The sequence below is a fragment of the Lolium perenne genome, chromosome 3 (assembly GCF_019359855.2).
Source record: "Lolium perenne isolate Kyuss_39 chromosome 3, Kyuss_2.0, whole genome shotgun sequence".
Taxonomy (NCBI): domain Eukaryota; kingdom Viridiplantae; phylum Streptophyta; class Magnoliopsida; order Poales; family Poaceae; genus Lolium; species Lolium perenne.
In genome coordinates, this window is record NC_067246.2 from 315,480,902 (window position 1) to 315,502,808 (window position 21,907).

The window sequence follows — 21,907 nt, forward strand, 5'->3', positions numbered from 1 at the left end:
TTAATTCTGGTGGTTGGAGAATGGGTGAAACAGCTCTAGCTGTTTACCTGTTCTTGGTGTTCTTGAGTTGTTCTTGGTCTCTGATGGCTTACCCTACTGCCTGTCGATGGATGAAGATAATGGCTAGGGTTTTGGGCTGTGAAAAGCTTATATGTGACTAGCCATTGCTTCCCTGGTCGACAGTGAGTCGGCATTTGTTGGTGACTCCTCTCTTGCTGTGTGTGTGTACTGCATGCACACATGCTGTGTGTGCAGCCTGTGTGTGTGAGTGTACCAAGCTTGGGACTTGGTCCATTTGGTGGATCAGCTCGGCTGATCTTTGAGAATATCCTCGCACTTCTCATTTTTCTTCTAATCTGCCAAGTGGTAATACCACTTGGCATAACTAGTTCTTTACTTTGTTGTGTGCAGGGATCAACCTGATGCTCCAAGGTTCATGGAGATCATCAAGTACAAGGCTAAATGAAGATTAGCTTGTAGTGTTAGGATAGATCATTGAATTGTAATTTCCTTTTCTTTTCTTTTTCTAGTTATTCAATTCTTGTAATTTGTTGTAATTCCATAATTCAATCTGAATATTGTAAAGACAATGTATTATGTGTGTGATGATCAATAAAGCCCAAGTTTTCCTTATTGAGCTTAATGTAATAGTTGTATTACTTATATTATTGCTTAATGGTAATTGTTTGTGAAATTATCTCAAATTTGAATTATGTGATGATTATATGATGTTTGAATTTGAAATTCAAATTCAAATTTGGTTTGAATTCAAACATACCACTTAACTTGTAATTCAATCATACAACTTAAGATTTCAATGCAATTATCACTTCTCTCTTCTCAAAACCCTAATTTAGACAAGTAGGAACAAGTTCATCGCACTCTCGAAACCCTAACCCTGTAAGGTGTCGAGAGAGAAACCTCTCCCCCTTTGATGCAGTTTTGTTTTAAAAGCGCGAAATTTCCCCGTAAATTACAATGCAATGCACATCCCTTTCTAAAATCTACCCCTCGATCGTCTCTAAACCTGGGACATTACAATATGCCAGGTTTATGGCGGTACCACATTACACATACCTGTTGTGGAGGATGCCTGGACCTAAGGGACCAATCACAGTCAAAGGAAGCTTTGCGTTAGCCGATAAATGTGATAAGGATTTTCATCGACTATCAGAAACCTTCGGGATGCAAGCAGAGTACATGGCGTTAAGGCTCGCGACTGATTATGATGTACTGCCAGATGTAGGAAGGCCCAACAAAGAATCAACCTTTAACACTGAGAAAAATTCTAAGGAGGTGCAGATTCACCCGACAGACCCGAAAAAGACGACGTCCATTGCGACAGACATGGACCTCGCATAGGAAAGCGCGCTCGTTAAGTTCCTCCATGAGCACTGGAAAATCTTCGCATGGTGTCCAGCTGACATGCCAGGAGTACCCAGGGAACTTGTCGAGCACCTACTAAACTTGGATCCATTAGCGAGACCAATAAAACAACCTTTGCGGCGTTTTTCGGAGCCAAACCGCAAAGCTATGCTGTCAGAAATCGATCGACTGAGAGAAGCTGGTTTTATCAAGGAGCTGCATATAGAGGCCACATGGGTAGCGAACCCAGTGTTGGTGCCGAAGAAAAACACTAAAGTCCTTCGCATGTGCGTCGACTTTACGTGTCTCAATAAACATTGTCCAAAGGATCACTTTCCCCTCCCGAGGATCGATCAAATTATCGACTCCACAGCAGGATGTGAACGTCTTTCCTTCCTGGATGCATATTCTGGTTATAACCAGATCAGATTGAAAGAAGAAGATGAGGTCAAAACAGCGTTCATCACACCTTATGGCGTGTTTTGCTATAGAACAATGCCTTTTGGTCTGAAAAACGCGGGAGCAACATACCAGAGGATGATGCAGAAGTGCTTAGCAACACAGATTGGGAAAAACGTACAAGTGTACATCGACGATGTCGTCATAACATCAAAAAAGGGGACAACGCTAATCGAGGATCTGAAGGAAACTTTCGATAATCTCGACAAGTTTTGCCTCAAGTTGAACCCGACGAAGTGTTCCTTTGGTGTCCCTGCAGGAGAACTTCTTGGGTTTCTAGTTTCAGCAAGAGGGATTGAAGCAAATCCCAAAAAAATCCAAGCTATCGTGACAATGAGGAAGCCAACAAAGTTGAAAGAAATACAGCAGTTAACTGGGCGAGTCGCAGCTTTAAGCAGATTTGTCGCCAGACTAGGAGAAAAGGCGTTACCGTTATACGCTTTAATCAAGCAAAGAGAGAAATTCCAGTGGAACAAAGAGGCAGATAGAGCCTTCGAGGATCTAAAGCGCACAATTTCGACACCACCAATCTTGGTGGCGCCAAAAGAGAAGGAACCTCTCCTGTTATACATCACAGCCACACCTCAGGTGGTCAGCACGGCGTTAGTTGTTGAAAGGGAAGAAGAAGGAAAACTCCATGGTGTGCAAAGGCCGGTGTATTTCATTAGTGAAGTTTTATCGCCTTCAAAACAGCGGTACCCGCAGCACTTAAGCTAGCATATGGAGTGTTCACAACAGCAAGAAAATTGTGCCACTATTTTTCGGCACACCCGATAATAGTGGTCAATGAAGCACCTCTATCAAATATACTGAACAATCCAGAAGCTACAGGACGTGTCTCCCTTTGGGGAATAGAACTTTCCCCTTGGGACATCACGTATGAAAAAATAAAAGCAATAAAGTCGCAAATTCTGCCAGATTTCATCGCGGAGTGGATGGAGCTGCAGAATACAGGACCCCCAGATTTGTCGAGAACTTGGCCCATGAACTTCGACGGGTCCAAGAGGGTAGAAGGAGATGGTGCAGGCGTGATACTTATATCACCTGAAGGCGACAAATTGAAGTATGTCCTACGGATGACGTTCCCAAACGCATCTAACAATGAAGCAGAATATGAAGCTCTTATACACGGGATGAAGATGGCAAAAGCTTGTGGTGCAACCCGATTAAAAATCTTTGGCGACTCGCAACTGGTGGCTCAGCAAGTCATGAACCAGTGTGATGCAGTCAATGACAGCATGGTGGCATACAAGGAAGTGTACAACGAGCTCGAGAAGTTATTTGATGGATGCGAAGTAAATCACATTAGCAGGTTAAGCAATGATGAAGCCGATGTTCTCGCAAACATCGGGTCGCAATGCCTTGCAATTCCGCCAGGTGTGTTTTGGGAAGAGATAACCGAGAGGTCCACCAAACCGAAGAAGGCACAGAAGAAGGAAAAAACTTCGACGGCTCTCAAAGAAGCACTAGAAGAAGAAGAGGACCAGGGGCTGGTGATGATGGTGGAAGTCCCATGGATGCAAGCGTACATATCGTATATCTTAAGGAAAGAAATACCCGACGATCCAGTTGAAGCAAGGCAAGTTATTCGACGATCCAAAGCCTTTACAGTGGTCAAAGGGGAGTTATACAAGCGCAGTATTTCGGGCGTGCTGCAAAGGTGCGTTACACCCGAAGAAGGAAGGATAATCTTAAAGGATGTACACGAGGGAATATGTGGTCACCACGCGAGCAGTCGAGCTATTGCGGCCAAGGTTTTTCGGGCTGGATTTTACTGGTTGACAGCAATCGAGGATGCAAAAGAGATAGTATGAACCTGCGACGCATGCCAGAGATTCGCCGCAAAACCCCACTCTACAGCAGCAGAACTGATGCCAATACCATTGTCTTGGCCCTTTGCCCAATGGGGTCTCGATATGGTGGGAAAATTACACAAGGCCTCGCCAGGAGGATACGAGTACATGCTGGTTGCTGTCGATAAATTCACCAAGTGGATAGAAGCAAAGCCGATAAATTCACCAGATGCAGCGTCAGTAATAAAATTCGTGAAGAGCATCGTTTTTCGATTTGAAGTACCTCACAGCATCGTCACAGACAATGGCAGCAATTTCACATCCAAGGAATTCAAGGCGTACTGTGCAGAAGTAGGCATCAAATTGCACTTCGCGTCAGTTGGGCACCCGCAAACCAATGGTCAAGTCGAGAAAGCCAATGGTATCATCTGCAATGGTATTAAAAAGCGCCTGCTAGGACCGCTTGAAAAGGCTCGACATACCTGTCCAGAAGAATTGCCAAGTGTCTTGTGGAGTATTCGAACAACACCAAACACGGCGACACAAGAAACTCCATTCTTCTTAGTCCATGGAGCTGAGGCAGTACTACCGATTGAAATAGAGCATGACTCCCCAAGAGTCACAGAGTATGATGAAGAAACTTCAAGAAGAACTTTGGAGGACGATGTAGATGCACTCGACGAAGCTCGAGATGAAGTACTCTCACGGGTAACCAAGTACCAGCAAGACCTGAAGAACTACCACAGTCGACAATTGCGGCCAAGATCTTTTCAAGTCGGAGATTTAGTCCTACGGCTCAATCCGCAAAGTACTGAAAAACTCGAGTCGCCATGGCTGGGCCCTTACATCGTCACAGAAGTAATCGAAGGAGGAGCATACAGGATCAAGGACAAGAAGACAGGGGTTCCAGAGAAAAATCCCTGGAACGTGGCGCAACTCAGGCGGTTCTATGCTTAGAGTCGAAATATAGTCCTCCTTTGTAAAAATACAATGTACTGAAACGCCCGCAAGTTTTCAGACGCACTCTTTTCCTTTTCAGGGCACCGAGTGGGGCTAAAAAGGTTTTTAATGAGGCGGGCTCGCGGTTCTGCAATATAGTAAAAGATAGTGATGACATACATCTTCTTCTTCGACAGGCTCGGGGGCTCATAACCCACGACAGCAAAATACATATACTCCCGCAAAATAGTAAAAATCTTCGAGACGAAAAAATATTATAAACTCGGGCCAAAGGCTCGGGGGCTTCGCAATATAGATTACACTTCACAATATAGACAACTTCATCAATACAAAGAATTCGACGAAAAATATAGACATAATTTTTCGCAATATAGCACAATTTAGTCAATGCCTAATATACTATCTATGGATAGACCTTTGTTATTTGCAGCAGTCGTCTTATGATTAGCATAGCTCCCCTTGACAAAGAATTCAGAATCCATCCGAAGAAGTTCATCCATCATCTCTTCGGCTACAGGAGTCACAACATCATTGATTTCGTCGACGTTACTTTTTCGCTTCGATTTCTTGGCCAAGCACTTGGAGACAATCTTCGTCAGATCTAATTTTGGATGGCAGATTTGTATCATGATCATGGCGAATCTTGCTCCAGCAGTCAACTGAGCTCGTACAAAGTTATGAATACGAGGGGCATCTCGAAACTTTTCCATCAAGCCAAGAAGAGTATCGGGAGCTTCATCTCGAGGGAACATAGTCTTGTAAACAAGGGACAAGGTTCTAGTGCAGAAATCAAGGAATTCGCGAACTTGACAAGCGCGGTCTTGAAACCTGACAATCTGTCGGGTCCGCTCTGGAGTGGCCCAGAACAGACAGCCGTGGTTAAGAGAAAGGTTAACGAGGAGATTCGTCCTTACATTCACCCTTTCATCTTCAGCAGCAGCGTCGAGAAAAGAACCTATTGAGCGACAGAACGAGAAATTCAAAAAAAGGGGGATACAACAAAAAGATAGAAGAAGTTTTGGGTTGAAAAAGCGTACCTGACATATCCACACTAGCTTCATTCATTAGCTCGAGCATACTATTCTCTCGAGTGGTTGCTTTTTCACCTTCAGAAACAGCAGCTTCCTTGGCAGTTATGGCTTCTCGAGCTTGTTGAAGGGCAATTTTCTCTCTTTCGGATGCTTTGCGGGATTGCTCCATCATCGCAAGAGTTTGCTTTTTCATAGATTGAAGTTGTTGGCGAAGTTCTTGCAAATCTTGCGAGGAGTGTTTACTTGAAGAACCTTCGATAAGGTTATCATCGACATGTGTTTTCTTCGAGAAGGAGGAAGCAGGTATAGTATCGGCAGGATGAGGATTGGCGGAGTAGTTATCAAATATCAACTGGAAAAGAAAATTTCAGTATCAATGATCACGCAAAACAGAATTCCATTGATCTTCGGAAAATTTACACCGCTATTACAGAAGAAGTCTTCAAAAGAACTACTACGACAGTTGTCGCCAAAGCTATTGTGACGACAACATCAAAAGGGGCAAAAAAAAAGGAAGAAGATAGGGCATTCTACTAGACCTCCGGCTTCGACGAGCTAGGAGCAGGAGTCGGCTTGCATCCAAGATAGGCGAGGATCTTCTTTGAGTTAGGCTTTGCAGCCCTGATCAGCGATTGCCACTTCGTGGTCTCCATCTCCTGTGTGTCGCCAACTTTGGTCCAGTCAATGTTTTGCTGGCTGTCAGCAACCAGGGCAATAGTGCTTTCAACGGCAACCTTCATATTTTCTTGGCGAAGTTTAAGTCCAAGATCTTCGGGGGGATTGAAGCACTTGGCAAGAGCAAGAAAAGTTGCGGGTTCCTTTTTCTTCGGGAAGAAATAAGGGTAGAGCCGCGACAATCCTTCCCTAGCCTCAGTAAGGCCTTCGCGTGCTTCATCTCCGTGAAACTCAAGGAAAGAAAGTGCGTCAAGAAGGGGATCATTGTCAGGATCTTCAAGTTCATATTCTTGAGACGTTTTCCCTGTCGAGGCAAAAATTTATTGATCAACAAATGAGTAAAGAAAAGAAAGTCCAAGGAATGCAAAATAGCTCGGGCACTTACTGACAAAGCGACGGCTTTGCGATTCCAAGCGCTTAATAATTGCTTTTTCACGAGCAGATTGTTCGGTTATATGCTTGCTCAATGAAGTCTCAGCGTCATGAAGCCTTTTTTGGAGGTCTTCGACAGAGGCAGCATCTGCTTCAGCCTTCTTACGAGCTGATTCGCTTTGCTCTAATTTAATTGCAAGAGCGTTAGCGCGTTTGTTGGCTTCGGCAAGATTTTCTGGAGAAAACAAACAATGGTAAAATGTCACGACAAACATACTAAAGGAGTATGCAGCAAAGAGGGCAAGGGAAAAATAGTACCTTCCAGTTTATTCGCATGATCACGGTACCCGATGAATTGGGTACCGAGGCGAATAAATGATTGCATCACGGGCTGGAGAGCAAACCAAAGGAAAAAAGAGGTCAATATAGAAGGTGAAAATTCAACAGCAATTAAAATAAAACAGAGGGAAGAGGCAAATATTGACAAACGTCGAGACGAAAAGAAAGAAGAGAAAAACTTACGTCATCCAGTGAAGGAGTCGTGGACGTATTGGCCACCAGGACAGGGTCCGTGGATAGTTCTGTCCTAGCCCTCTTCGGTGAAGAGGCTTGGGGGCTTGCGACTGGTGTTGGATGCTTTGCATCTTGAGGAGTAGGCGAAGATTCATCCCCATCAGGATGAGCTTCAGAAATAACTAAAGTACGAGACGTACTCGTTCGAGCAGTCGCGTCAACAGGTTGAATTTCATCCTCGTCATCACTACAAAAAAGGCGGCAGGACATTAATCAATATAGTCAAAGTAATCAATGGTGAGCAATAAAACAGCGATAGGAACTTACGAGCTGATGAGAGCATCGGTGTAAGGGTCGAAAGTTGTCCCCTTTTCAGTAGGAACAACTTCTTCGTCAGCAGGAGTGCTGGTCTTGGAGAGGCCAGAGTCGACAACCTCATCCCTTTTCCTCTTGTTCCTTGGGGAAACAGCGGGAGGAGGAGAGTGTGCCGATCCGGTAGCCTCGGATCCAATATCCTTTTCAGAGGATACCGCAGATTTTCGAGAACCCGCGGCTTCACTCTCAGGGCGAGAAGCACCCTGGTTGCCGTCGGTGACAATGGCTCGTTCTTCGACTTCTCCACCTTCGGGAAGGGGAGGAAGAGAAACAAGATCTGGATGGTTCTATAAAAAAAGGGGGGGTGTCGACAAAAGAGTTGTGCAAAGGATGTCAAACATAAATGAGCAAGTCGAAAAATAGTCTAGACAAAGGTTACCTTGGGGAGCGCATTGGTGACGCTATATGGTTTTACGCGACAAGAAGAGGGGATAGAACCTTTCTTGCTGAGGGAAGATATTTTTCGGACAAGTTTTTCTAAGTCCTTGACCGGTAAATCCACCGACAGGCGATCCACATGCTTGTCGCCAGCATACTTCCAGAGGGGATTTTTGCGAGCTTGCAGAGGCTGCACTCTGATCCTAAGGAAATATGCCGTGATTTGGATACCCGACAGTTCTTGACCGCGGGTACTTTGAAGCTCGTGGATGCGAGTCATCAGTGCCTCCGTCGCTGTTTTTTCTTCGTCGGTAGCCTCTGCATCCCAGGACCGACGGCGATAGATTTTTTCGGCACCATCAAAAGGAGGAATGTTGTCTTCGATAGACCCATGATTCTCCTCATGGATGTACAGCCACTTTTTGCGCCACCCTTGAACTGAGTCAGGGAATTTGACATCGAAGTATTCGACATCAGGGCGAACGCAGATAACAACGCCGCCTATGTTATAGGCGACATTGGCAGAGCCATTACGGCGACACAAAAAGATGCGTTTCCATAACACCCAGTTAGGCTGGACGCCGAGGAAGGATTCGCAAAGAGTGATGAAGATGGAAATATGGAGGATAGAGTTGGGAGTGAGATGATGAAGTTGCAATCCGTAAACGTAAAGCAACCCCCGAAGAAAATTGTGAATGGGGGCAGAGAGGCCACGGATGAGATGATCAACAAAACTAACCCGATACTCCATTGGAGGGGTTGGGTAGCTCTCTTCGCTGGGGAAGCGTAGCGCGTCTGGCTTCTTGCTGATCCCCAGTTTCTTCAGCAGGTTAATGTCTTGGGCAGAGATTTTGGATCTCTCCCACTCAGCGCTCCCCAGATCTGCGGAAGCCATCTTCGATTCAGGAGTGCTATGCCTGGTCAATCTACGCGGTGGCATCAACAATGGCGCAGGAGTACAGCGTGAGAGCGGTTGAGCTCAACGAACTGTAGGGCGCAAGAAGAGATTTTCGCAGAGGAGAGCAGAGGAGCGGCGAGAGCGAAAGTGCGGAAGGAAGAAGATGAAGACCTTAAATAGAGGTGCGGCGAATCGGCGCACCGTTGGATGGAATAAATGTGAGGCAGATGGTGTACACGTGGAGCAGGGGTAAAAAAGTAATTTTGGCATAAAAGCGTTACAGTGCGTGCGCCAGGAAAAGCGGAGAACGTGTGTCCCCCACTTGCACGACGTGTCAAACTGATGAAGTTTCTGGGCCCGCAAGATAGAGAGAGAGAAATATGGTCGTGGCTATCATCAGCAATGATGTCATTTGGATAAAGGAAAAACTCGACTATGCAACTTCGTGAAAAGGACGACAGAAGAAGAATATTGATTATTTCGAGAGCCTTTGATCAAATACAAGTTTTTGACCAAATGCTCGGGGGCTACTTTGGAAAAAGGAAAAAATTCGATTATGGCAAAACAGAAATGGCGAGAGCCTATGACCAAATTCAAGCATTTGTTCATAGCCTCGGGGGCTACTCCCATCGGGAGCGCTGTTCGTGCACCCGAGAGATTTGAAAAATATAGCAACATAAGGCGTGGAGCCTACACCCAAGCACAAGTCCTTGGCTGTAGCCTCGGGGGCTACTCCCATCGGGAACGCTGTTCGCGTACCCGATGAAATTATAGAAAGGGGAAAGAAGAAAGAAAGAAGAATAAGAGAGTATATTTCGAGTTACAAATAACTCTACATATACTCCCATCGGGAGAGCAATATAAGTCATCCGTTGACTCAATAAAATGTGCTATTCCAACAGCCGAAAAAGCACTCGACAATATATTCTCAGAACGCCAAAGTTGCGAACAATTTCTGAATGCCACAAAACTTTGCGAAGGTAAGACCCCAGATCCGTTCTGTGTGGCGTGGCGCCGTCTCTGACGTCGGTTTGCTACTTTTATCCGTATCAACAGATACGAAGAAAAATCCTAACGGACGCGTTAGGTACCCGATAAATATGACTGGGACTCGACAGAATGGTAAGACCTTAAGCGGCACCTGTCGAAGTTTACACCAGTATCCCGAGATCATGTCCAGGGATGTGATCTTGAAGTAGGTTTTTGCGGATTGCCACTAGAGCAGTTAACTAGTACCTGATCCGTCAGATGAACTAGCCCCAACTACCATTATCCCTGTACAATATAGAAATTCATACGCAAAGAAATATGGTGAAATTCAAAGTTATCGAGTAAATATAACAGTGGAGATTTTCCCTGACTCTACGATTCAAACAAAATCTCGGGGGCTACTGACATAGGCATCCCCAATGGGCCTGCCGAAGATAGTACCCGGGGTTTACTGAAGGCCCACGACTCGAAGAATAAGAAGAATCGGAAGCCCAAATTGCTATTAAGGAAAGCTAGAGTTGTATTAGGAGATAATATTTGTAATCTTGCGGGATGAGTTGGAAACCCTCCCGGACTCTGTAACTTGTACATTACGAATCCCTCGGCTCCACCTCCTATATAAGGGGGAGTCGAGGGACAAAGAAAGCATCGAATCATTGTCAAAAACCCTAGTTTTTGTATCGCCGAGTACTTTTCGGCTGAAACCTTCGAGATCTACTTGCCCTCTACTTCTAACTAAACCCTAGTCTACAACCCGTAGGTATTGATAAGTTAATCCCTTGTCACCTACTTCCTTCCATCTTAGAAGCAAACACTTGTGTTAACTGTGCATTGATTCCTACATACTTGCATATTTGCATTCATCATATTACTTTGCATTGACAACTATCCATGAGATATACATGTTACAAGTTGAAAGCAACCGCTGAAACTTAATCTTCCTTTGTGTTGCTTCAATGCCTTTACTTTGAATCTATTGCCTTATGAGTTAACTCTTATGCAAGACTTATTGATGCTTGTCTTGAAAGTACTATTCATGAATAGTCTTTGTTATATGATTCAATTGTTTAACCATTGTCTTTACCATTGTTTCGAATCGCTGCATTCATTACATGTGCTTACAATAGTATTGATCAAGATTATGATGGCATGTAACTTCAGAAATTATCTTTGTTATTGTTTACCTACTCGGGACGAGTAGGAACTAAGCTTGGGGATGCTGATACGTCTCCAACGTATCGATAATTTCTTATGTTCCATGCTTGTTTTTATGACAATACACACATGTTTTATACATACTTTATGTCATATTTATGCATTTTCCGGCACTAACCTATTAACAAGATGCCGAAGAGCCAGTTGCTATTTTCTGCTGTTTTTGGTTTCAGAAATCCTAGTAAGGAAATATTCTCGGAATTGGACGAAATCAACGCCCAGGATCTTATTTTTCCACGAAGCTTCCAGAAGTCCGAAAGGGAAATGAAGTGGGGCGACGAGGCGCCCACACAATAGGGCGGCGCGGCCCAGGCCCTGGCCGCGCGGCCCTAGCGTGTGGGGCCCTCGTGGCGCCCCCTGACCTACCCTTCCGCCTACTTAAGCCTTCATCGATAATAACTCCAGTACCGAGAGCCACGATACGGAAAACCTTCCAGAGACGCCGCCACCGCCAATACCATCTCGGGGGATTCAGGAGATCGCCTCCGGCACCCTGCCAGAGAGGGTAATCATCTCCCGGAGGACTCTTCACCGCCATGGTCGCCTCCGGAGTGATGTGTGAGTAGTTCACCCCTGGACTATGGGTCCATAGCAGTAGCTAGATGGTCGTCTTCTCCTAATTGTGCTATCATTGTTGGATCTTGTGAGCTGCCTAACATGATCAAGATCATCTATTTGTAATGCTACATGTTGCGTTTGTTGGGATCCGATGAATATTGAATGCTATGTTATGTTGATTATCAATCTATCATCTATGTGTTGTTTATGATCTTGCATGCTCTCCGTTATTAGTAGAGGCTTTGGCCAAGTCGTTACTTGTAACTCCAAGAGGGAGTATTTATGCTCGATAGTGGGTTCATGCCTCCATTAAATCTAGGACAGTGACAGAAAGTTCTAAGGTTGTGGATGTGCTGTTGCCACTAGGGATAAAACATCAATGCTATGTCTAAGGATGTATTTGTTGATTACATTACGCACCATACTTAATGCAATTGTCTGTTGTTTGCAACTTAATACTGGAAGGGGTTCGGATGATAACCTAAAGGTGGACTTTTTAGGCATAGATGCATGCTGGATAGCGGTCTATGTACTTTGTCGTAATGCCCAATTAAATCTCACACTACTCATCATAACATGTATGTGCATTGTCATGCCATCTTTATTTGTCAATTGCCCAACTGTAATTTGTTCACCCAACATGCTATATCTTATGGGAGAGACACCACTAGTGAACTGTGGACCCCGATCCATTCTTTTACATCGAATACAATCTACTGCAATACTCGTTCTACTGTTCTCTGCAAACATCATCATCCACACTATACATCTAATCCTTTGTTACAGCAAGCCGGTGAGATTGACAACCTCACTGTTAAGTTGGGGCAAAGTACTTTGGTTGTGTTGTGCAGGTTCCACGTTGGCGCCGGAATCCCTGGTGTTGTGCCGCACTACACTCCGCCGCCATCAACCTTCAACGTGCTTCTTGACTCCTACTGGTTCGATAACCTTGGTTTCTTACTGAGGGAAAAACTTGCCGCTGTACACATCATACCTTCCTCTTGGGGTTCCCAACGGACGTGTGCTTTACCGTCACAAGCAGCAATGGGCGTTGCATGGATGAGAGAAACTCATGTAACAATCAAAACAGGGCATTTGCAGATAATAATAAAATGATGTCCAAGTACTAAACAATCCATAGGCATGTGTTCCATATTTAGTCGTACGTGCTCGCAATGAGAAACTTGCACAACATCTTGTGTCCTACCAGCCGGTGGCAGCCGGGCCTCTAGGGAATCTACTGGAAATTAAGGTACTCCTTTTAATAGAGCACCGGAGCAAAGCATTAACACTCCGTGAACACATATGATCCTCACATCACTGCCTTCCCCTCCGGTTGTCCCAATTTCTGTCACTTTGGGGCCTCGGGTTCCGGACAGCGACATGTGTATACAACTTGCAGGTAAGATCATAAAACAATGCATATCATCATGAAACAATAACATGTTCAGATGAGATCATGGCACTCGGGCCCTAGTGACAAGCATTAAGCATAACAAGTTGCAACAATATCATCAAAGTACCAATTACGGACACTAGGCACTATGCCCTAACAATCTTATACTATTACATGACCAATCTCATCCAATCCCTACCATCCCCTTCAGCCTACAGCGGGGGAATTACTCACACATTGATGGGGGAAACATTGCTGGTCGATGGAGAGGCGTCGGTGGTGATGATGGCGATGATCTCCTCCAATTCCCTGTCCCGGCGGAGTGCCAGAACAGAGTTTCTGGTCCCGAGGCGGAGTTTCGCGATGTGGCGGCGTTCTGGATGGTTTCTGGCGACTTCGACTTCTCGTCTCCTGTTTTTAGATCGAAACCCTTAAATAGTCCAGAGGAGGGCGTCAGAGGCTGGCCGAGGGGGGCACACGCTAGGGCGGCGCGCCCCCCTCCAGGCCGCGCCGGCCTGTTATCTGGGGGGCCTGGGCCTCCCCCAGGTCTGCCCTTCTGGCTCCGTGATTCTTCTGGAAAAATAGGTCATTCGACATAAATTCCGGGGATTTTCCTGAAAGTTGAATTTCTGCACAAAAACGAGACACCAGAGCAATTCTGCTGAAAACAGCGTTAGTCCGTGTTAGTTGTATCCAAAATACACAAATTAGAGGTAAAACAATAGCAAAAGTGTTCGGGAAAGTAGATACGTTTTGGACGTATCAGTGGGTTCAGCTCCTTGTACCTTGTCGCAGCTGAGGGCGTTATTAATTTAACATCGGGCCTTTTGGCCTTTGATCTAAAAAAAAGCATACGTAGCCAACACCGTCTGTGTGCTGGCAGAGCCCTACCCAACGTCGAGCTCGTGGTCGTAGCAGGCGTGGCCTGTGAGCGGCATGACCCATCTACCCTGGCATTTTTTATAGAAAAATAGGGCTCCAAACCCCGACTCTATTTTACTGAAACCTCGGACACCAAAACGCATTCGGTTTTTTATAGACCGCCAGATGCCTTGCATCGAAGGTTTAATAGTTTTCCACACCACACACATACCAGGTTTTAGCTACAGATTAACAAACTAGGAGTTTCTGAAACAGCGAAGGGCTAGAGGAAAAGGCATCAAAACAACAGCAACATCACCCCAGGACTTCATTCATGGACGAACCAGGACTTTGAAACCTGCTCCGTCACCAACCAAGAACAGATCATTGGCCTCCAGGGTTCTTGCTAAGTCTTCTGCCGTGATCAACATCGGCCCAAATCCCCTCGTCCTGTTCATGTCGCATACCTCCAAGGTTGATCTTGCCCTCTTCTAAGGGGTCAGCCAGGCTCCGGCCACGACAGCAGCGGAGGCAGCCGAGCCAACATCTCCAGTTTGCTCAGCAGCAGATTCAGTTTTCCTCTTTCTTCCTCCTTCAGTAGGATCTTCCACTGAGCACAGTTGTGAGCCACTTGCCTATACATCACCTGCACACCAAACCATTGAGAACGATTGAACACTTGGTTATTTCTGGTGATCCAGATAGTTCTCAGGATAGCAGCAATGATCATATTGAAAGAAGTATTATTTTTTCTATCTGTCAAAAGAGAGGTGATATCAGACAGGTTTGAAATATTAAATTTAAGATCCAAGACTAAACCTATCTCCTTCCATATATTGGAAGCAACCACACATTCAAAGAACAAATGATGTCAAGATTCAACTTCATTACAAAAAAACACAAGTCAAATCATCAACATTCTGTCTTTTGACCAAATTATCTCTAGTGAGCAACTTATTATGGACAACAACCAGAGAAAGAAATGTATTTTTTGGGGAACTTTAATTTTCCAAACACAATGAATGTCAACATATTTGATCCCACCAAAATTAATCAAAGCATACATGGATTACACACTATAGACCCCATTGGCCTCTCACATCCAAACCAAAGCATATTTCACATTATTCAAGGTAATGTGCAATTTGCTGGATTTCCATCCACTGTACCATCAACCTATGATCAAAACATCTTCTAAAGGTTACTTTCAAAGAAACCCCAACCCAAAGATCAGCAATGGTCTTATCCTGCTCATTAACTAGGAAATACACTTCCCAGTATTGAATGGCCAGGCTACAAGACCCAAACCAATGATCTTCCCAAAATTTAATATTCCTCCCATCCTCCACTTTTCACTGATAGCCCATCTTAACAGCTTTAGCAGCCCACATAACCCCTTTTTCCAGAAAGGAGAGGCACCACTAGATGAGCAAGAGAAGAAATTGGGGTTATCAACATTATATTTACTGTCAATAATATGTTTCCACAGCTTGTTCTCATTCAAGTTACATCTTTTAATCCAAGAGGCCAACAAGCACATATTCATCTCTGATAAGTCAGGAATGCCTAAGCCTACATACTCTTTTTTTTCTAGTGACCCAACCCCAGTTAGCTAAGTGGTACTTGTGATGCCCCTCATAATTATCCCAGAGGCAGTGAGCCATCTGAGAATTAATAAGGGTAATGGCCCATTTGGGGAACTTGATCACACTAAGTAAGTAAATAGGAATGCTAGCTAGGACACTTCTCACCAGCTCTAATTTAGCAGCATGGTTAAGAAGCTTTTCCCTCCAACCAGCAGCCATTTTCAGGATTTTATCAACAACAGGTTGTATACCTTCTCTCCTAAGTTTACTGTGATGCGGGGAAACTCCTAAATATTGCATAGGAAATTCACCCAATTTACAACTCAAAGTTTGAACAATATACTGTGCATCATTATCATCCACATTAATAGGAACTAAATCCCACTTGTGGAAGTTGATCCTCATGCCAGACATATGCTCAAAACATGCCAGGATCCATTTCAAATTTATGACAAAAGACAAGTTATTTTCTAGGAAAAGTAAAGTATCATCAACATACCATACTAATGATACCTCCCTCTCCCAATTCTTGCATAAGGCTAGCTATCTATCTATTAACAGCAGCTTGGACATAATTTTAGTGGAGACATCGGCCATAAAATTAAAAAGGATAGGGGATATAGGATCCCTTTGCCTTCACACCTCTCCTAATAAGAAAGAAATGACTATTGCAATCATTGATCCTAACACCTACAGACCTATTATTCAAAAGCCCCTCAATGATTGACATCCATCTAGGGCTAAAGCCCCTCATCCTCATGACTCTCAAGAGAAACTCTCTATCAACCCTGTCATATGCCTTTTCATAATCAAGCTTAAAAATAAAACCAGACTGACCATTGTGCACTGCATTATGAATAACTTCATGCGCAGAGACAACACTCTCAAGTATATACCTCCCTTTAATAAAAGTTGTTTGGTTAGGAGAAATAAGCTCTTCACTAACCACTCCCAGCCTATTAGTGGCACACTAGAGAAGATCGTGAAACTACAGTTAGTTAAGGCAATGGGTCTGAATTTCTGTTGTATAGTTACAGCTTCAGCTTCCTTGGAAATCGAAGTCAACAAAGAAAAATTCAGTCTAAACAGATCTAGTCTCCCTTCATTCCAATCTTTCACCATAGCCGTGAAATCAGCTCTAATGAGCTGCCCTGGCATTTTTATGGACAAAGCTGCCCTGCCATGTCCAGGCGAGGCTCTCGGTGTCCAAGCTGAAGGTATGCCTTTCACGTCGGAGACGAAGAGCGTCTGGCCGTCGGCTGGGGCTATGGTCCAAGACCACCGCGTGGCTTCGTTGACGGTGACGTCGCGTGGCCTACACCGCCCTTCTAATTTCTACGAGTGACGTTGCGTGGCCTACACCGCCCTTCCAATTTCTACGAGTAACGTTTTCTCTGTACTTCTACCGAGAACCTGATACTTCTCTCGAGAGCAAATTGCATCCGAGCATCCCCTCTGTTTTGTTCCAAGCTCATCATATATGTAGGTAGATGCACGCTGAACGCACAGGGGGGATGTGCGAAATGTAACAGGAAAGCCGTGGCGGACGAGGTGCAGCAGCGGCCGTGGCGGGCGGCGGCGCGGCCGGCCGTGGCGGGCGGCGGCCGAAGCCGGCCGGAGCGGGCGCGGCCAAGGCTGGCGCGGCCGTGGCGGGCGGCGGCCGAAACTGGCGCGGCCAGAGGCGGGCGCGGCCAAGGCTGGCGCGGCCAGAGGCGGGCGCGGCCAAGGCCGGCGCGGCCGTGGCGGGCGCGGCCAAGGTCGGCGCGGCCTTGGCGGGCGAGGACGGGGACGGGCGGCCGTGGGCCGGCGGCGGCGGGGAGCCGGCGGCCGGCGGGCAGGGGCTAGGCAGGTGGGGGGCGGCCGGGGCAGGGGCTAGGCAGGGGCGGGCGGGAGGAGGAAGAAGAAGTGGAGGAAGGGGATTTTTTTAATTTGGCATATTTTTGGAATATTCCTTTTTACAGTTTAGTCATACGGGGTCTGCTAGCTCGGATGATTTTTCGGCCGGTGAAAACTGAATACAGGGTCCTCTACTCGTGTTTTAAGGGATGAAAAAATACGGGGCCTGTTAGACATGCTCTAATCGTTTGAATCCATGGTCACGACAAGTTGTCATCATAAACAGGGCGACGCATCACTTCGTAGACTGAATAATGCATGGCTCAAACTACAGCCACGGACAACTGAACATTCATTTCCACGCGCAAATTGATCAAACTGGACACAAACAGAACCATGGGGCGCGTCCGGTGGAGATGCTCTGAGACTTCTCGGTAGCAAATTGCATCTCCTCTGTTTTGTTTCCTCCAAGCTCATATATGCAGGCTGATTCGCTGAACGCCCATTTCTAACATTATTAGGCCCATTTCTAACATTATTAGGGGGAAGGTGCAAAATGTATCATGAAAGCAGAAGCACTTGTGCCGAAATTTCTTAGCTCTACTCGATCAGAGTAGAAACTTCATTTTGATGCGTGGAAACCCAACCAGACTATTATGAAGACACGACGTAAACTTGTATTTACATTACCACATCACGCTGCGCAGCGTCTAGCGCTGGCGTTTGTAGCACGAACAGAACTGACAAACTTAACTGAAGAAGAACACATACGTTAATCGTTTGAATTCATGGTCACGACAAGTTCCCATGCTCGAATTCGCAGGAGAACACAACTGAACATTCATTTCAACGCGCAAACTGATCAATCGGACAGAAACATGCCAGTACGGGCATCAATCAGGTGATCGATTATTTCATCAGTTGAATGAAAACACGAGTTGGCAAAAATATACCCTGTTAAACTTTGATAGTACTTGTATTTACATTACCACATCACGCTGCGCAGCGGCCGAGGCTGGCGATTTTAGCAGAACAGGAGTTACAGAACTGACAAACTGAACTGAAGAAGAAGAAAATCGAAGAACAAAAGAACTCTGGTCGTCGCGCGCCGATGGATGCTGGAACAGCCTAGAAATCGAAGCCACCGCCGTCGTCGAACCCAGCATCGTATCCCGCATCATAGCTGCCGGCGTCACTGATCATGTCGCCGATGAGGAGCCCGCCGAGCGCGCCTCCGAGGAGCCCCGCGCCGAGGCCCATCCCCATGCCGCCGGCCTTCTTGGGCGGCTTCACGGCCTGCTGCTGGTAGCCGTACCCGGCCGGCTGCTGCGGCGGGTAGCCGTAGCCGTACCCGCCCTGCTGCGGCGGGGGCGGGTAGCCGTAGCCGGGCTGCTGCTGCGGGGGTGGGTAGCCGTAGCCGTACTGCGGGGGTGGGGCGCCGTATGGCGCGCCGGTGCTCGGACCGGCCGCGGCGGCGGGGTAGGCGGTGACTGGCTCGTTGGTTTTGGATGGCTTTCCAGCGGGCGGGTAGCCGGCTGGTGCGGGGTATGCGGTGGATGGGTCGGTTGTTTTCCCGGCTGGTGGGTAGCCGGCGGGTGGCGGGTAGGCGTCCGCCTTGGCTGATGGTGGGTAGGCGGATTGTGGAGGAGGGTAAGCGTCGGCCTTGGCTGTGGGTGGGTACGCGGATGGAGGTTGGGCATAGGCGTCGGCCTTGGCTGCTGGTGGGTATGCGGATTGAGGCGGGTACGCGGGCTGAGGCGGGTAGGCGGCCTGAGGAGCAGCGCCGTACGCCGCGCCTGGCTGGGCCTGGGTGACCTCACCGAGCTTGTAGGAGAAATTGAGCGCGCCCTGGGGCTTCCCGGACCCGATCTTACGGACCTGGTAGGCGACGAACTTGACGGGGACGGGGCCGTCGGGGGCGCCGGAGAGCAGCTCGGAGAGCGGGATGTGGACCTCGCCGACGTCGCGGTCGCCGAGGGCGCGCTCGGCGCGGAGCAGCACGTGGAGGGAGCCCGCGGCGTTGGCGGGGACGGTGAAGCGGAGCGTGGCGTTCCATGCCGGGTTGCGGCCGCCGAGGCGGTCGGTGGGCACGCGCTGGCGCGAGCGCGGGTCGCCGGAGAGCGCGACGAGCGCGTAGACCTCCATCTTGGAGAGCAGGTTGACGTCCTTGAGGTCCTTGCCCGAGATCAGGGTCAGCTCCAGCGTGCGCTGGGCCATGGCGAACGATCGGGTCGAGGATCGGTGGGGAAGAGGAATTCGGCCTTGCGAGATCGGGTGGTTGCGGATTTGTGAATTGGTGGGAGGGGGACAGATCTGGGTGTTGGAGGAAGAAGAAGACTTGGGATTGTTGGGACGGCAGGGGCGCCTCGTTTTATATACCGTGGAAGGACTGGAGGAGGATGCGAGGGTGTTTCTCCCACGCGGATACTTCGTCTATAAGGCTGATACGTGGGCCTCGTAATGTGCGGGTCCGCCGTGTCAATGGATAGAGTATGGTAAGTGTAGGTGCTTCGCGAATACGCGTGATTTCTCGGGTCCAGTCTCCGGACACGCGGAGGATAGGGCGGCGGGAGCCGTTGGGCATGCATGACGCGTGGTCCCCAGCGCGCGGTGGGGCCCGCGAGTCATGGGAGTTCGCACGGGGGGCGGCGGCAGGTGCGTCCAGAATCTTCGGCTCCGCGCGGTTGATTGAACTCCGTAGTCCTCTCTTTCATCAGGCCAGATGGGCCCACGCGTCACCGGTAGAAACTTGGTGGGTCCAGCTTCGCGGCTGACGTCATCCCTCCGGTGTGCCATCTTCTTCTTTCTTTTGCCCCAAATGGAGGAAATCCTCACGCGCGCGCGTTGACGGCCGGGCCGGCCACCGTGCGCGTGCGTGTGGCGCTGCTTCTCGACGAATCTGGGCCGTCCTTAGTGGCGGCGGCGGCTGTACGCCATGATTATTCTGTTCCCTCGCATCGCGATTGGACTTGCAGGGTAAGAAACGAGACGCGTGAACGACAAAGGAAGCCCTCTCGACGCGGGCAGGACGCTGCTTCTCCGCCGTAGCTTTTCCAAGCACTGCACACGGATTCCCTCTTGAGTTTGGATTCTGCTCCTGCACCGTGGCTCGCTGCCCACCGCTCCGGGACAGCGCAAAGAATATGTTTTAGACAAATTTAAAATAAACTAGTACATACAAATCAAGTTAAGTGAATCACACATTAAAATAGACTAAATACAAAAAAAGGATTGAACCTTCAAATAACTTTGAACATCTTATAAATCCAAGCGGAGGGCACTACACCACAGTTGATTATTAGGGGCACTAAAAAGTGCCTTAAAATATAGTAAAAATGCCTTTGAAAATCTTTGAACGCAATAAAAAAAAGTGTTGTACCAAATGGTGTAGGGAAAAATCATTTAAGGCACTAATGAAAAGTGCCCCTAAAAATAGATCTTTTAAGGCACTATTGAAAATGCCTTTAAAAATATTTTTTTTGAGACACTTTGAAAACTGCCTTACATTATTTTTTGAGGCAATATTTGTGGAATGCCTCCAAATTTTTTATTGGCATTTTAAAAATGCCAATAAAAATAATTTATGGCATAATATAATAGTGCCTTAAAAAACACTTAAAGGTACTTTTAAAATGCCTTAAAACAACTAAAGGAAATTTCTAGAAGTACCTCCTTCAGGAATCATATCTTTGGCAGTGACATGACTAACTTGGTCACTTCAGTACTCATAAACAATGAGGAATTGCTCTCTCTTTCTATTTAGAAACTACAACAAACTTTAGGTTATTGCTGGGAGAACATTTATGTTCAGAGCATTCAGTACAATGCATTAGTTGGTAACTAAATTTCTGATCTAAACAACATCTGTGTTCATGCCTTCATGGCATCATGTGTGTTCTCTGAACCTGTCTTTAGTCTAGAGTTGTTGGTCAGTTGTCTCCCAGGAGTACATATGTTGCTACCTTTCTTCTGTACATATACCCCCCCTCGCTCCTCTTCTAGTCGTCGCATGAATTAGGTGGTAGCGGCGCACCTCCTAGAGGGGATGGCCATCTCCATCGGCCTCGTCGTCAACGTCTTTGCTGGAGGTGGAGGCAATGGCGCGCTGGACTTCATGTGACGGATTGGCCTCGCATAAAGTACAGTCTCCAGGGGAAACCCTAGATCCTTGGATCAGATGATGGTGGTGCTTGATACGTCTCCGACGTATCGATAATTTCTTATGATCCATGCCACATTATTGATGTTATCTACATGTTTTATGCACACTTTATGTCATATTCGTGCATTTTCTGGAACTAACCTATTAACAAGATGCCGAAGTGCCATGTCTTGTTTCTGCTTGTTTTGGTTTCAGAAATCCTAGTAAGGAAATATTCTCGGAATTGGACGAAATCAAAGCCCAGGGGCCTATTTTTCCACGAAGCTTCCAGAAGTCCGAAGACGAAACGAAGAGGGGCCACGAGGCAGCCAGAGCATAGGGCGGCGCGGCCCCTGCCCTGGCCGCGCGGCCCTATGGTCTGGGCCCCTCGCGCCGCCTCTTGACCTACCCTTCCGCCTACTTAAAGCCTTCGTGATGAAACCCCCAGTACCGAGAGCCACGATACGGAAAACCTTCCAGAGACGCCGCCAACGCCGATCCCATC

General features: G+C 47.1%; 1 protein-coding gene across 1 annotated transcript; it reads right to left on the reverse strand.

The window, feature by feature from the left end:
• Positions 1-18,199: 18,199 nt before the first annotated feature.
• Positions 18,200-19,617, reverse strand: LOC127345548 (uncharacterized). Its single transcript, XM_051372034.2, has one exon. It carries the CDS (start codon positions 19,476-19,478, stop codon positions 18,390-18,392), a length of 1,089 nt encoding a protein of 362 aa, XP_051227994.1. The 5' UTR covers positions 19,479-19,617; the 3' UTR covers positions 18,200-18,389.
• Positions 19,618-21,907: the final 2,290 nt, after the last annotated feature.

What these genes read in the sequence shown, in the direction of transcription:
- LOC127345548 (XM_051372034.2), bottom strand. Translation starts at nt 19,478, where the DNA reads ATGGCCCAGCGCACGCTGGAGCTGACCCTGATCTCGGGCAAGGACCTC.